At 39.7% G+C, this 16,470-nt stretch overlaps 1 protein-coding gene across 1 annotated transcript; it reads right to left on the bottom strand.

Annotated features, from left to right (window-relative positions):
- Nucleotides 1-6,185: 6,185 nt before the first annotated feature.
- Nucleotides 6,186-15,881, bottom strand: EIF4G2 (eukaryotic translation initiation factor 4 gamma, 2; the record flags this gene model as incomplete). The annotated part of the gene is made up of 21 exons (XM_010081375.1): nt 6,186-7,005; nt 7,303-7,424; nt 7,543-7,754; nt 8,233-8,437; nt 8,665-8,899; nt 9,195-9,434; nt 9,513-9,617; nt 9,848-9,973; nt 10,764-10,877; nt 11,302-11,462; nt 11,554-11,695; nt 11,939-12,037; nt 12,120-12,203; nt 12,802-12,912; nt 13,346-13,497; nt 13,578-13,644; nt 13,734-13,865; nt 14,531-14,633; nt 14,995-15,120; nt 15,549-15,614; nt 15,771-15,881. Coding segments are annotated over 21 exons (2,779 nt in total), but the record flags the coding sequence as incomplete, so codon positions are not given.
- Between the last annotated feature and the right edge of the window lie 589 nt (nt 15,882-16,470).

Below are 16,470 nucleotides of genomic sequence, written 5' to 3'. Positions count from 1 at the left end.
AGTCTAGGTGCCTGCCCAGGCCCATGGAGGCCTGGGGACTGGCATCCCAGAGGGCAAATCATCCTCTCCTGAGATAATTATCTGAGGTAGGTAGAATGAATCACTTTCCAAGGAACCTGTTTCTGTCTGTCGCCTAAGGAGTGTATATGTCTAGACACTCAATATTTGGATAGTTAAATTTAAGTAACAGGAACCTCACCCAGCAAAACAGTACCTCAGACATTATCTTTGTTATTAATTTGAATTAGTTTCCAATTTTAGACATAATTTACCCCTCTCCTTCCCCCAAAGGACAATCGGTTAGGATGAAGTTTACGTGTGCCTTGATCACACTCTGAAACTTAAAGGGAGATTTGCAAGAACCAGCTTGCATACAGTTGGTATCCATCTACCAGTTCTCTTCATATTTTGGCATTTTTTTGTTGTTACGCTTAGGGTTTTTTTTCAAATTGTATTTTAAATCTGCTATTTCAGCAAATGTCAACACCAAGCTTTTTCTCAGTGTCAGTTAAACTTAAGAATTAGTTGTTGTGCATCTGTGAAAGTACCTAGCACCTTAGTGTCCGAGAAATCGAGATGGAACTTTGACATTTCATGGTAAGTACGCAAAGATGGTACAGTGTGTAACTCCCTCACCCAAATATATAGTGTAGCAGTGAGCAGGGGACTCTAGGGGTGGATGTACTGGTGTCCCAGAGGTCTCAGGCTGACAGATGTGTAAGACTGAGCTCATGCATGCGCCAGGTTTTACAGAAAAGCCTTTGCTTCTAGAAGTGTCCCAGGGTACAAGTCTCCCATTTTTCAGCTGCTGGTGTCCTGGGTTAAGCGGAGACAGCTGGTTTATGTATTTTACTGCACAGTTAATAGGGGGATTACCAGGATTCAACTCAATCTTTTTTATTATCTTGAATATCTCCTAGTTAAAAATGAAATCCAAAGCTAATACGATGTCAGAAGTAACATTATTACCTGAATTTACATTGTGTGACGGAGGAGCAGTCTGTTGAGGGAAAGGAAAAGTTTAAATCAAATGACATTTCCTCTTATAAACCAAATCAAGTGTACAGAGTCTGCTAGGAGAATATGTAAAATATTATTTGCATGTTGGCCCACTTCCCGAGTTATTTTTCAGTCCTTCATGATGATTACGATGGAATTTGCACTGGCAAGAATTCAGGAAGGGTAGCTGATAGAATAACATGTTCTTTGCCATGGCTTATGACTGCTGTATTTTATCAGAGATACTCCAGACTCCTACAATCCATATACTCCTCCTTACTTCAGGGCGCCTCCCCAGGTTTCACCTATTGTATATTTGTGCCAAAATGCAGGGATGGGGTGGGGTTTTATTGCATTATGATCCCTACCACCACTGTAGGTCTACTGCACTATTCATCTAATTGAACTTATGAACAGCCTTTCATCATATCTACTTGATAGTCTTGCAAGTTCATCAAGTTGCTATTGTCCTTACCTCAGTTCTATAGGTGGAAAACTATGGGAGATTGCAGGGCACCATGGCAATGTTCACTTGATCTGGTGAGTAAGCCCAGCCGTCCTGAAAGAAGCGAGGTGCATCAGCCCTGGGCTCTCAGTTCTTGGTCACGCTTGGCCCTTCCTCCTGAGGTCAGGCTCGGGCTCCACTTCAAAACAGGTTTCGTTGAAGTTGAGACAGTCCTATACTTCTCAGCGGGGCGCACTGCGCTATGTGTTTTAAGAATATTTAAAATGTTAGCTGTACCCGAGGACACTTCCCCCAGCAAGAGTGGGAAGGAGGATGAGTGCTATTGCTTCTGCTATTAATCAGAATCTGAAATAATGCAGCAAGCCCTGTAAGCTTAAAACAACACAGTAACTAAACAGCATTTGTGTAAGAGAAACAGAAGGAATACAATTACACAGGGATATGTATGTACTTACACAAAATATACATATGGGTGTATATATATACATACAGAAAAAACCAAGACGATAAGTATTTCCACTGCTTTATGCATCTGGCTCAGAAGGAATGCAGAGATGGTCAAGTGCACAGGCTGGCACCTTGTTTACACCTTCCCTGTGAAGAGCAATGTTTTCTGAAGGAGCAGCTGTGAACTGCTTCTCCAGCCTTGTGTTTGTATGATGTCACCTTGTCACTGAACCGTAACAGTAGTACAGTATCCCAGGGATCTGCAGCGTTCATTTCCTCAGAATGTAAATTCCCAACACAGAAGTGCGTTAAGACTTCGGGTTTATAATTTGAGTAATACATTGGAAAAGGGGTAAGAGACCAATCCCAGTTACAAGTATTTTCCAGTTATCTGATCATACCCTGGGTCCCTGTGCTGCTGCAGAGGACAGGACTAGCCCTGATTAACAGCCAAAGCAAGGCAAGCCTCTGCTGCCATGAACTCTAACTTTGGTATAATTTTGTATTCTTTTGAATATTTAATTCAAATCTGCAAACTTCCTCTTGGAGAAAGGCCAGTCACCCAGTTTTCTACACTCTAAAGTAGTTAAATTGTCAACTGTCTATGAAGTCTGAAAGGATACGCAATAATTGCTTAAAGGGTTAAACAAAATCACCCTAGAAATGCAAATCAAACCTTCAGCTGTATTTCAACTGTCATGTTCTTGCTAACTTACCCTTGCTTTATCAAATTTCACTTTGTCCTCCCAAAAACATTTATTTTGTAACAAAACAAATTCTATGAACTCTGTATCTTCTATATACATGATCAAACCACTTAAAGATCCCTTGTCCTTTCACAGGCTTAAGTGTTTTGCAGAGCTTCTTAGATTATAACATTCTAGGAATACTTCACACATCAGATCCTTCAGCCACTTTCACTGCTAACATAAACTAAATGTAGATTTGTTACAAACTTCAAAATAGTTGAAGATAAAAATCCCCCTCAGAGTTGCTTTCCTTGCTCCAGCCATGTATTTATGCCAAGTGTAACTCTGTTGTCATGGCTGCTTAGTCAGCTCATTAAAAATAACACTTCACTCGTCTCCAACTACCAGCCATATGGAATCTGTTAGAGGAAATGGATGTGGGCTCTGTAAAATGAATCCAGATGAGCCTGTTATCACTTTTAACATCACCCCCTTAAAAGCCACCCCCTTCAACAACTCCTTCTACCTGAAGAATCTTTTTCAGACACTGAATCTCACAGGTAAAGGCCTGATTCTGTTCCAGAGAATTCTCAGTCATGCAGAAGTGAAGCTTATTCTGTAATCATAGAGTAGTTCAGGTTGGAAGGAACCTTTAAAGGTCATCTACCCACCCCTCTGTAATGAGCAGGGACATCTTCAGCTCAGAGCCCCAATCCAACCTGACCTTGAATGTTTCCAGGGATGGGGCACCTGCCACCTCCCTGGGCAACCTGTTCCAGTGTCTCACCACCCTTTGCAACTGCAAAACAATTCCAGTTTGAAAAAGAGATTATCTGGTCTTCTGCTGGTATAAACAGTGAATAAACAACAGTCCAACTATTATGCTTGTTGAAATTCTTGGAAAAGGTTAAGAAGTCACAATTGATAGTAATTTTCAATAACCAACCCATAACTTCTCCTGCAGGCACCTTTAAATCAGATGCGGATCAACTCACTCGAACAGATGCTTTCTAGCACTCCGCTGCCAAGTACACCAGGCAACTCCAACACATGGAAGTGAAGCTTCCCGAATGGTAACTGCAACCTAGTTCAATATTCCAGAAAGTAAAGGTCATTACTGTAACAGGTATGAAATGTGTTTAATCTGCAATTTCTTCCAGCTCTCCAGTGAGCAGAGTTGTTATGCCTAACAAAGTACTAAGCCATTATCAGTTATATTGGTTTAATTGTGACTGACTTCACTGTTTAAAAATCTAATAGTACAATGCAGTTAAAAGCCACACAACAGTTAGCCCAACTGAACAGCCACCCCCTTTTCAGACTGACTTGTCACCAGGACTGCAGTCAAGCAGTAGAAACTCAAAGATGAAGGTAATGTGCTCCCTCTCCTCATCTCCAGAAATACCACGCTGATGTATACACTGCAGTTTAAGAGCCATTTTTATACCAGCTTCAAGAAACCAGATCTGTTCATAATAACTGCACATACATTTTGTTAAGTAGCTCACAATGGAGAAAAATTACCTAAGTTTAGTGGCATTTTGTATTGCCTATGTTCTGTTCCACATATTTGGGCATGGTTATTACAGGAGTTTCACTCTTCCCTAGGAGTTCCTGACTTTGTGACTTAAACTACAAACACACCAAGCAGCAAAGCCTCTATGCATAAGTACATACGATTGTAGCAATCACATTTTAGACTAGGCAAGAATACAAGGCTTAGGTAGGCTATTCAAACCATCTACAGCTGCCAGCTTAACCTTATCCAAAACTTTGGCAAAAAAGTTACATTGCTGTTCCTGGTTCTGTTCTCATGAAGTTTTGACTGGGGATTGTTTTACTTTCACCTACTTCTACTATCGCTTAGTTTTCTCTCATCTCTACAGAATACTCCATTGTAAGCTACCAATTAGGACTGTTTCTTTTATGGACTTGTACAGTCCTCCCCACCCTCAGCTTTGCAGCGCAGGAGAATGAAGTGCCCTGTTTATCTAGTAACCTATCACTGAAGCAGACACGTAGCAGTATGCAGTCATGCACCACTAAACTGATCAGCTGCAACAGCTAAGGTTAAACACAAACAAAACCAATACTTAGAGAAATACAACCCCATTATTGATACTAGATTTCACTACACCACGTATTACTACACTCAAAACTGCAATTCTGAAACAGCAGAATTTTGAATTAATTAGGAGTAAATGAACCTTGAAACTATACATGTACCTCTATCCCAATAAAAGGTATTTAACTGCAGAACCCCACTGAGTACACAGGACATCCACTTGAGAAGCATTTTTTCTCTACTCAAGAATGGACATGAAGCAAGGTTTAAACCTGCAGCCCCTATACATGTACCATCAACTATATTACACTACAGATAGGAAAGGAAGTACTTTCCTAAATTGGGAGACAACTGTGTCATGACCAGAAGGAACAACATACCATTAACAGCTTTTTTGGAGACCCCGTGTCACAGCTGCATCAAAAGCTGCTAGCCCCTGATCTCTGTTTAAGTATAGTTAGTGCTTCCCTGTTCCTCTAATTGAGCTAGAATCCACAGAAATACCCTGCTCTCCTGTTTACTGATAGATGCACATTTCCAAAACACAGAGACTGTTTAAGTGTCATGGAACTTGTTAGCAATTCAGTAAGTTAAATACTCTATTATGAATATAATTTGGTTTACAGAAGCACAGTACCTTGATTTACTGGGCTACACGCTGCACAGCAAGTTACCGAGTCATTTAAGAAACTCATGGAAGGAATCTAACTTACAAGTACACAGAAGACTTGTAACTGTGGGTTAGGAAACCTGCCTTTCACAGCAAATGGGAGAACCAGACCCACTCTCCCAGCCATAGTACTTCACGGTGCATAAACGCAAGCTATCCCTCCTCTCAAAGCAAACCCTTTTATCATCTCTAGTTTTCTCACGCTCCACTTTTTCAACTCCTGCCATACAGAACATAATATGTGGACTAAAGCCCTTCCAGCACTGGCAAAAACATGCTTCTGTCAAGGAGACACTACTGTTTTGCCATTACAAATACATCACCTTTCAGTATTTACAAGTCTGAACATCAACGAGGAAAAAAAATTTCACTAAGGACAAGGTTCTAGGAAGTAAAGTATTTTGCATATTTAATAGATGACATTTCAAGCCTGTACAATGCAACATAATTAAGCTGTTTTATGGGTTGTTTTTTTGCCCATTTGAGAGACAGGCAGATAATAGTCAGTGCCACTTGATTAAAAAACATGCATGTGACCCGCAGAAAGACCAAAGCATTAGGAAGTTAAAAAGCACACACTGGTAAAGCGTACATTGGACCACAAGGCAAACCCCTACTATTTCTTCAGCAAATTTTTCTCCTCCTCTCACTGCAGATCTGTTGTGTCTATTCTTGTCTGTGACCTTATTTAGAATTCCTTATTTAGAATTAATTTGCATGCTAAGACAATTATTATAAACAGAATCTTAAGAAGGTCCCAGCCTAAGTCAACTCCCACTGATGTTTCCTTCTCTAAGTAAACCAGTTGCTGGTCAAAAGCTTTTCTACTGGGAGACATTCAGAAACAAGTCAAGTATCACAATGTTTATTGATAGATACAAGTATATAAAATCAGGGCATGAACATGTCTTGATAAATTAAGTAGACTTAATTTCAGTACTATAATAGAGGGACCAATTCAAATTTCTTACCATGTTTCACACCCACAAAAACCTCTTCCAAAGGGCATTAAACCATCTCTTCAGCTGGTAAGTTTTTGTGCAAGTAAACTGTTTCATTTAAAAAGACTTGTGCACTTGCCCAGGCTCAAGGATATTAAAACCTAGCACATAAAGCCCATTACTAGAGGTAGAAATACAGGCAATATACTATTACGGCAACAACCATCGATTACAGTTAAGGATTCTCTGTAACAACCAAATGGATAATCAAATATTGCAACAACTCAAGTATTACACTGAGCAAAGTGCATTTCTACAGTATTCAGTGTTGCTATTCAGTTTTCTAACTTAAAAACAGCCTATGATAACTGGCAGCAAAGAAAACCCTTGCAACAGACTGCTTCTGCTCGAGACCTTATGATGTAGTTATTGCATGCTGCTAATACACTGTTATCTAAACATTAAAGATACTCTAAAATATTTTTATTGTAGACTATTAAGACATACTACAAAAACCTTTTGCAGAGGATATCCTATTGACATACTTCTGCTTTAAATATTGTGAAACATTACAGCGGAATGAAGTTTCGCAGTGGTTAGGTCAAATGCAGTTACATCATAGCAACAGTATGTTTGCACAATTTAAGGCTTTGGCTGGTTCTTTAGTCAGCTTCTTCTTCAGATTCTTCTTCTTCAGCAGTTTCCAGCCAGGTTAGCCATTGGTTTACCTGCAGTTACATAAAACTGGTTTAATTTATTATTTCTCCGCTATGTACTTCTGCATAACACTGCTTCCCCCTGCCCGCAACTTGTTTTTAAAATCTTTCATCCACACTTTGCACTAATTGTAGGTCTCTAGTAAAGAAAAAAAAGATTCATCTTGCCTCACTCTTTAGTAGTGAAGTACTCCATGAAGTTTCTAGATACTACCAGGCCTTCAACACCATCTAAAAGTGTTCTCAAAACATTCCAGTGCAGCAGAGATCACCACAGAGATCACCAATCTCTAATGTTAGCAAATTTACCTGGAATAAAGCTTTGCCTTTCCCTGGAAACTCTTGAGTAATATCTTCTTTCCATGCCAAGAAGGCTTCTTCTTCAATGATCTCCATGTCATAGAAATGAACAAAGAAGCGCAGTAACATGCCTGTGGAAGTAAATTTAAACTTCATTAGCTTTATAATTTCTTGACTCTAAGAAATGTAGTGACAAACCTGAATGTCATACACAGACACAAGTTTTGGCTAAGACCTTGATGCACATACCTTTCGGAAAGTTATTGTTGTAGCAGTGCACCTGGAGTGCATATAAAGCACTCACTTGTAGGTCAACATGGTCATGGAGGAACTTCTGCATTACTGGCTTGAAGGAAAGAAGCAGTTGTTTTTCCTGCTCTAGCTGCTCTTTGGATGGAGCAGATGAAGAATCCGATTCGTCACTAGGTGGGTTTACTTCACTAGAAATATACTGCAAGAAACTGGGCACACACACACAAAAAAAAAGGTGTTCTGTAAATGAAGATATACCAGCCAGAGTTCATGTTCTGCAACAGCAAGATGAGTACTCTCAAGTTCAGTTTGCTAGCTATTGCTAGGAACACCCTCCTGTTTGTATCAGCAATTAGATGCATGCACAGTGGATTAGTATTGTGGTTGACTGTGCACACAAAAATCCTAGTTGTGCTTTTGTTAGGGCTCTGGAACATTTTAGAAGAATATACAGGTCTAGACTTCTCCTTCCCAAGCAAAAGCAACACCCCACACTGATGGAAGCCTGCAGAATTGCTCTTCTGCTCAAACAGATGTTCAAATAGGGGAGGTCCACTCAGAACAATTTATCTCCCTGGGTACTGTATCTTTTTCTGCACAGAGCTACATGTCAGCTTTTCCAGAGTTAGTGACTTACTAGTAGCTTAACAGAACACGTACATAAACTGTATCAAGACAGCATCTCACCTGGTCATCAATATATTCACAAATCCCTTATCTACATGAAGTTTGGGTGAAATGTTATCTTTAATCCACTTATAGATGGCTTGAGGGGATGGATCCGATTTTATTTGCTTTAGCAGTTCCTTCTCCAGTTTCAGAAGCGGGAACAAGAAGCTAAGCCCCTTCCCTTCTAAGATCTCCAGCATGCGGTCCTTGTTCTGGTCAATTTCTGACAAGTAAATAAGACAGACACACTAAGTGCTGGTACTAATCAAAACCTATACTCAATGGTTCAGGGGTCTAACCACCTCTTAAGAAACACCATTCTTAATCGTAACAGTTGATTGCATCAAAATAACCTTATATCTTATTTTACTCTAGTGTTAGAAACTAAAGGAAAATAATCTTGCATATGCTAACATCAGGCGTCATTAAGTGCTATGTGGTAACTCTTACCTGGTAACATTTTCTGCATATTCACTTTGCTTTGTTGGAACAATTCTGTTAGCCATTCACGATCTTGCAACTTAGCTAACTGCTGAAGGCAAAGCAGGAAGAGAGGGAAATGGGTGCCACTTTCCAGTGGTTGAGCCAGTTCGGAAATGCTCACCAGTTCTGAAATAATGGCACGGGCTGCAAACTGTGCTAAGTAGGATTTCACCAATGGGATGTCCACCTCCAGTTTGGGGCACTTGCCTAAGAAACAGGAAACACACACAAGTTCACATTCGGAGCTAATTTTATTCTTGTGCACAGTATTACTCCTACTACGCAGGAGCCTTACATTTCTGCACTGAATCACTTGCAAGGAGACTCCTCATTTCCAGTTCCCGAAATCCTGTATCTACATTTCTTCCTTTCATCACCTCTTATGCCCCACACAGGTTTATATGTTATTTTTAACTCCTCAGATCAACAGGATTTAGAAGAATTTGCACACCACTTTTATGCAAGCTAAACATAACAAACACACAAACAACAAGGACCGGGAGCCTATTAGGCTGCTGTACCTGCATGAAGTTGTCACTTGTGGCTATTCCCTCCTGCTTGAGCAAGCTGATCAGAGTACTTGCTTTCTCTTTGTCTTCATCTGATCTATCTAGGGATTGAAGGATTACTTTGCTCAACATCTCAGGAATGAAGTGTTTTGGAGCTCTCATTTCTCTCACAGTATTGACAGCATCATTAGCATTTCCGTTGTTCAGATACTCAGTCACAACAGCTTCCTAAAGAAAAATGCGTAGTTCAACAAACGTTCATTTTTAAAGAGCATATACAACATACACATTATATACTTAACTTACAGTTTGTTTAAGTAGCTCTTCTTTAGAAGGAGGTGGTTTCTTGGTGGTCTTTGCAGGCTTTTCTTGTATAAGCGGTGGATTTGTTTTAAGACCAAGTTGAGGAGGCTGAAAAAGACAGTACCAGAATTTGTTTCTTTGCAGTACCTCTACCTACACTTACATCAAGGTTAATATTGCTATGCACAAGGGCAGATCAAAGTCAAATTAGGTTTTCAGACATTATTTTCATATATTCTGCTCTGTGCAATGGAAGACTTCTCTCTCCTCCCTTATTAGAAGCCGATATAAGTTCTACATGCATGAAGCCAACAATATACAGTAAATTTTATATTTACCTGTCCCAAAGGTGGTGTCTGAGTGCGTGGTGGTTGTGCACTGGGAGGAATCATAGTTATCTGGGGCTGAAGCTTTGGCACTTGGTTTTTATTCATTAGAAAAGACTGAGCAGGTCTGAGGCTAATCTGTAAACAGGATAAATCAGAAAAAAACTCAAACTGTTTCAAGTATTCTGACCAAGCATACACAGCCATGGACTCACACCAACTGATCCCACTGAAACATCATGTTTCAGTTTCCAGAATGTTAACACTAAAATACAGACTAAGCCACATGTGTACTGAAATTCCCCCAAAAGCACAACTCAGTGAATCCAGCCTGCTGCAATTACTGGTACTTCATTGCATTGGTTATCAAGATCTGGAATTGCTCCTTTTAGATGCAGTATGTTAGAGACCCAAGAAAATACTTAGCATGTTTGCTGATGTATTTTATAGCCAAGATAAAACTCTAGCAATTGCTCAGAAATCAGGATACAAGTCCGGTTAATGCTCAAAGTAACAATGCAGTTTACTTTGCATTTGACATTTTGCCTATTAGCCAGTTCAAAAAAAAAAATTTAGCCTGGTCTAGCACTTCAGGGATTTTAAAGTTTCTAAAGTTCAGGAATTTTCTGAAGTTTTAATTAAATGTATCATTATCAATATGATGCATGGGAACTGATGTCAGAGTAGTGTTCCTGGGGAGGTGTGGGGGAAGGAAGGGACAACCCCATGAAATTGCCCTCATATCTCAGTCTTGCTCATAGGACGCTGGATACCCTAAGGAAAGGGAGGGACAAGGTGAAAGAGGAAGGGACAAAGAAGGAGGAGAAGGAGAAAGAGTTCCAGCATTAGTCCTCATAATAACGCGTCTTGCTATAATCATTGGGCAATATTTAGAATAGGCTTTAAGTAATGTAGGCATGTAATGTACCTCATCTGCATTAAGCTGTCCTTTCTTAGAAAACCGAGGTGGCATATCCTTCGACTGTCCTTGTTGCTGGGATAAGAGTCCCTGATTCTGGTTATGGTAGAGCTGGCTTTGCCCCTATTTCAGAAAGGGAGATATAGAGAAAGAAGTGCAGATGATGGAGTGGCGTACATCATATGGTAAGTAGTACCAGAGGGACCAGAGGAACAAAGATTCTATTTGCCAGGAAGGGAGAAAGAAGGAGCAGGGGTGGTGGGAGAGCAGCATCTATCCCTAAAAACAGGGCTCTCAAATTTTAAAGACACCATTCTGACCCACCAAAGCCACATGCACCTCTTCTTGCAGTTTAAAAAAGTGTATTCCTTGCATCTTACACAATTTAGAGTGGTTTAGAATTTTTGTATCAGCTGAGCACCAGTTCTTATCAGAATCAATTCTGAAGAAGTCCTTCAACATAAGCAGACTATAATCCATAACATACGCATCTGTAGAAGAGCTTCTAAACATGCTGAAGTCACCCTGTGAACAACATCTTCCTTACCTGACTTTTCAGAAAAGATTTGCCTAGGTCTCCAAACTGGGATTGAGCAGAAGGCATGAGGTGACCCCCATGGCCATTGAAAAGCTGGTTTGAACGATGGCGTCCCATGGTGGGTGAAAATCTATCCTGAATAACCCCTGGACCAGTACCAATTCCGCTACCTGTGTTATTAATGAGACAAAGGACAATTTTACTTCTTGTTCAATACAGTACAGCCTCAGCCATCACATCAGCCTTGCAGTTTCGGTGTACCTGGCATTTGTCCGAACATATCAGCAAGCCCTCCGAGGGGGTCCCTGTCAAGTTTCATCCTAGGTGGCATAAAGGGTCCCTCCAGAAAGAAGTCGCTTCTCATCCCTTGAGACATAGGAGCAGGAATAAAAACTCCCAGATCCTTTAAAACAGGAATTACAATTTTGGTCACTTTTGAGTATTAGACCCTGAGAAAGTCCCATTCTTAGCCCTGAACTCTTAAGTCCATAAGATTTTAACTCTTAACCCCTTACAGTCACACTCGCCTGAGGGAACTACTCTTAAGCACACGGCCTAAGTTTTGTGATGTGGAATAAACAGCATAAGCATTCACTTTTAACACTTAAGCAAAAGCCAAGCACAAGACTTTACATGCAACGCTTACTTTTACTGCATCTTGACGGATTTGATTGATAGTCTTTGGTCCGTTGTCAAGAAAAGCTTTGCGAGGAACCCAGTTGTGTTCTCTCAACTCCACAGTATCCTTGGAACATAATGAGTTATCAACAAAGGATTCAAGACAACTTTGTGAAAAAAAGGAAGCAGTAAGCATTTTATGATCATACCTGCAGCAGGAAACGAATCCTTGCTGGCAATTCCTTACTTGACATCAAGGAGCGCATACGGGCAAAGTACTGATCCATTAAGGACTGGGGAAACAAAAGTTATGTTCATGTTCAATAATTCTATCAATGTCTTGAGTATTTCCAAGAAAGGTGACCACATTCAAGACACCTAAGATCAAACAACAGAACAGACTGCCCTTTCCTGCCATCTGGATCTTCTTGATGGCAGTAGAGCTTAAGGAAAACTAGTGCATGAAGACATCTCATCTGTCTTAAGATAAAACCTGCCTAAATTCTCATTACTGTGACACTATTTCAAATTTACATTCAGAACTTGCAAGTCAAGCTCCACAACACATCTTTTAGATCACCTAGATCTGTTCAGAATAGAGTCCCTCACCACATCTTTTCAAGCAGCATTTAGAAAAATATTCTCACTTTTATGACTTCCTAATGACCCTAACTGCATTCTGGAAAGACATTTAAAACCATTTCAAAGATGGGCTCCTTTTTGCTATCAAGAGATTCAATGCAGGAGCAATAGCTGGCACTCCTGCTCTCTGAAAGTCGGACCTCAGTTTTGTACTTATGAAAGGAACACTGAATACAGAAGGCTGAGGCAATTAAAAGTCTTAGCCACAGAATTTAACTAGTTTGATGACTGCAGTGGATATGCACATACCTTGGCTTTTGCATGGTCTAATCTAGGTCCCACTGTCCTCATTATCTGACAGAGGCACTCCAAATCCTCCCCCATATCTTTGAGTTGGACTCTCTTCTTCTTTTCCAAAAGCTGAAATATTAAAGGAGAATTACGTTTTTCAACATATTATAAATGACAATTTTTAAGTATCAACTTAGTAGAGAGGTACATGCAGAAACATTTCAGTGTTACAAGACAAATGGATTTGAAAATGAGTTTAAGAACTGCTAATTTAAGTACTTATTTGTAAGTGTATGTACCTTCAAGTACCTGTGATACTTCTGTCTAGGCCAAACTACATATTCACTTGGAGACAATCCCCATAGCTTTGAACAAACCCAGTTTTCCTTTCTAATCATACCAAAAGTCTGTTTATTTCAAACAGTGCAGAGGGAGATAATTGACAGGAAACATTTTTGTGGTGGTTTTATGCTCCAAGACTCACAAAGCAGCATGAGCATTTACATTTTTTAGTTTAGAAGTCCTATTTTGCTGTTAGCCTCCACCCAATCTGAACACTTACTGTTTTGATGCACTTATGAAGGATAGATTCATGAATAAGATCAAGCTTGCCAAGTTCTCCAATGAATTTGATGTTCCCCAGCATCTTGATCTTGGCAATAGCTCTCTGTTCCTCCTCCTCAGGGAGGAGGGGACCATCATGCTTATCATAGACTGCAAAACAAAGAAGCCTGTTTAATATGACTGTTGAAAGTGAAAAAAAATTTCTGTATTAAAGTGGTTTTAGAGCTTACTATCAACATTTCTGGTTCGGTTTTCAAATTCATCTTGAAGTTTAGATATTAGGAGGCGTCTGAATGTCTAAGAAAAGAGAAAAAGGCAATTCAGCTAAGCAGTGTAACTATAGATGTTAGGAAAATTTATCATTCCACATTGAGAGAGATACTCACTGTGCTTTGCTTCTGTCCTGGATGACTCTCTGCTGATGGGCCATCAAAGTTGGGTGCATCTTCTGCCAGCCGCAGACATAGTTGAGCATACAGTGAGCTATACTTGGGCTCTTCAAGGGCTTTGTCTACGATCTAAATAAATTTATTTTCAGTAAGGTAACATGCAGTAGGATGCAAAAGTTTTAGGAAATTGAGTCACAAGACACACAAAGAATATTACTACTCTATATGATCTACAACATCTAACCATTTTTTGCTATTTCATAATACATACAGGAAAAAGGACACTAGCGCTAACGCAAAGGAAAAAAAAGCTACTCTATGCTACCAAAGAGCTTCTACAATCCTTAGCTAACAAATGGGACAAATTTGAAGTTTATCATCAGAACAGTAAAATTAGTATTGCCAATCCCATCTCAGATTAAACAATGACATGACAGTCAAATCAGTGTACCAAGAGGTCACTTGTGGTAGTTTTAGAGACCATTAGGCTCGTTCATCAGGAAAACAGGAAAAGGGAGCCAGGGAAGTAAGACTGCTAACCAGCATCTTCGATTATTAAAATAACAAACAAAAAATCCCCAATCACATTTAGCAATTCCTGAGACTCCTATAACAAAGTTAGAACATTAAGACTACTTCCTCCCCAGCACATCCTTTTTACACAAAAAGGATGTTTCTGTATGTCTGGATTACCAAACATATCAGCCATGTTACTTCTACATCCCATCCAAACCAGCCCGTCTCTTTTTCAACATGCAAGAAAACTGTAGTTAAAAGAAATACAGACAGCTTACCAGCAGTATGACCCCTTTTAGGATGAGCTTAGATTCTACACCCACATTGAGGAGCTCAAGGCATAGCTTGTCAAACTTTTCAGGAGTAAGCTTATTTAGTATGCTGAAGAGGAACAAATAAAAATCCAGATTACAGATGCTGTAAGAATGATACAAGTAATTTTAGACCAAGCTTACCTTTACTTCTTAAGTCTACTAAACAAAAATTTTTTTCCCTACAACAATTTTTTGGCTGATCTTTAGAATGCAAAGTATCACTGCAAAGGTTAACCATTTCACAAGAATTAGTTCAAGTGTTTGCTGCTGCTGGCCTATCAGTTTCTGCCTCCTTACCTCCAAAGGACACTTCCCCCCCCACACCCTGAACTCAAAACCCATGGTCTTCCCTTCCTCCAGCCCATTTATTAGAAATATATATTGCTGAAGAACACAGTAAGAAATAAATAATCTTGCAAAGTACTTACCCTCTTACTTTCCTGAAGATTGCATCATGTCGTTCTTTGTCATTTGCGGAGTCGTCATCTCGTCTAGTGCTTCGTGAAGGAATCCATTTCTGAGCGTTTTGCCCTGGGGTTTTCCCCAGGAACTCGCTGTAAAATTCAAGAATGACTGTCAAACAGAAACATTCTCAAGAACTGTCCTTTTAACCTCTCAGTGTTGCCTTACCTAGGCTAATTCTTTTACTAGCTTTGTTAAGAGGATGCACTTACCCCTACCAACAATGAAACATCTGTTGCACAGTAAAGTATTCCCTCAACAATAATAAAAGAGACACCCAAGAAAATCCTCTAAGTTTTTAAGCAAAATGTATGAAGACGTCTGTGCACCTCATGTCACTCATGATGCACGCTTCCAATTATATGCTATCCTGCCACAGGCTAGAGGACATTAACACATCACAAACTCTGTACGTATTCCAAGTACAACTTTAAAGAGACACTATTTTCAACGCAGTATTCACCATCAAGCACTCTCTGCCTTTAAAAATCAGGCTAAATCAAAGAGTAAGATGACATACCTGTTGCTGGCAGTCTTGGGATAGTGCTGAGGTGCACCCCTACCACCTCCTCCGCCTGAAGAAGCACTGTCAAAAAAAACCCATGTAATCTTGTATAAGTTCAAAATCCCAATGCTTTCAACTACCTGTCAGTTTTTGTATTAACATAAGAGAAATTTAAATTCTCCTCAAAGGAGAGTTTCTGCTGCTAAGTGTTCATCAAACAAAAAACCCCACTAGTACCTGAAACGAGAAGCACCCCCTTCTGCAATCGCACTCTCCACTTTGGCGGCTTGACAACGAAGAATCTTCAAAAGAATAAAATTAAATTGACGGGGTGGGGTAAAACAAAACCTAGAAAGACAAATCAAGTGTTGATATTATAGTTGTTTCACTAGCAGTCACAGTACCAGACTTACAATAAAAGTACAAACATTTTTTAAAGAAGACAAACCCTCAAATAATAAACTTCATTAAAGGTAAGAAAACTCTTATTTATACAATACTTGGGATACTCACAGAAAGACAAATTTCACCGTTACAGACACGTTTTCAAACGGGGTGAGGGAGAAGAGATAAGGAAATCATAGAGTGAGAAAGTAAGAGCCTCAAATTTACCCTGTCAACCCTCCAAAAGCACTCGCAGGAAGAAAAAGGGTGGTTTTTTCCTACTAATACAGGATAATTAAATGAATCCTTTATTGGTATGTTTTACAAACTATGATTAATTATGGCAAGACAGACACTTCTCACTCTTCAAAGTGAGACGTACCAGATCACAAAAAGCACACTTTGTATAGCAGAAGGGATGTATTCCACATTCAAGTCCAAACGGCCAACTAAGCTACTAAACAATAATGTAAAAATCGCCCCTCCTGATCTCAAATTTTAACTCGGAAGACGCTGGCAGTAAGAAAAGTTTCACTGCACTGCTCACGCAGCA

The sequence above is a fragment of the Pterocles gutturalis genome, unplaced genomic scaffold (assembly GCF_000699245.1).
Source record: "Pterocles gutturalis isolate BGI_N339 unplaced genomic scaffold, ASM69924v1 scaffold22304, whole genome shotgun sequence".
Lineage (NCBI taxonomy): Eukaryota > Metazoa > Chordata > Aves > Pterocliformes > Pteroclidae > Pterocles > Pterocles gutturalis.
This window is presented reverse-complemented; position numbering and strand designations above follow the sequence as displayed.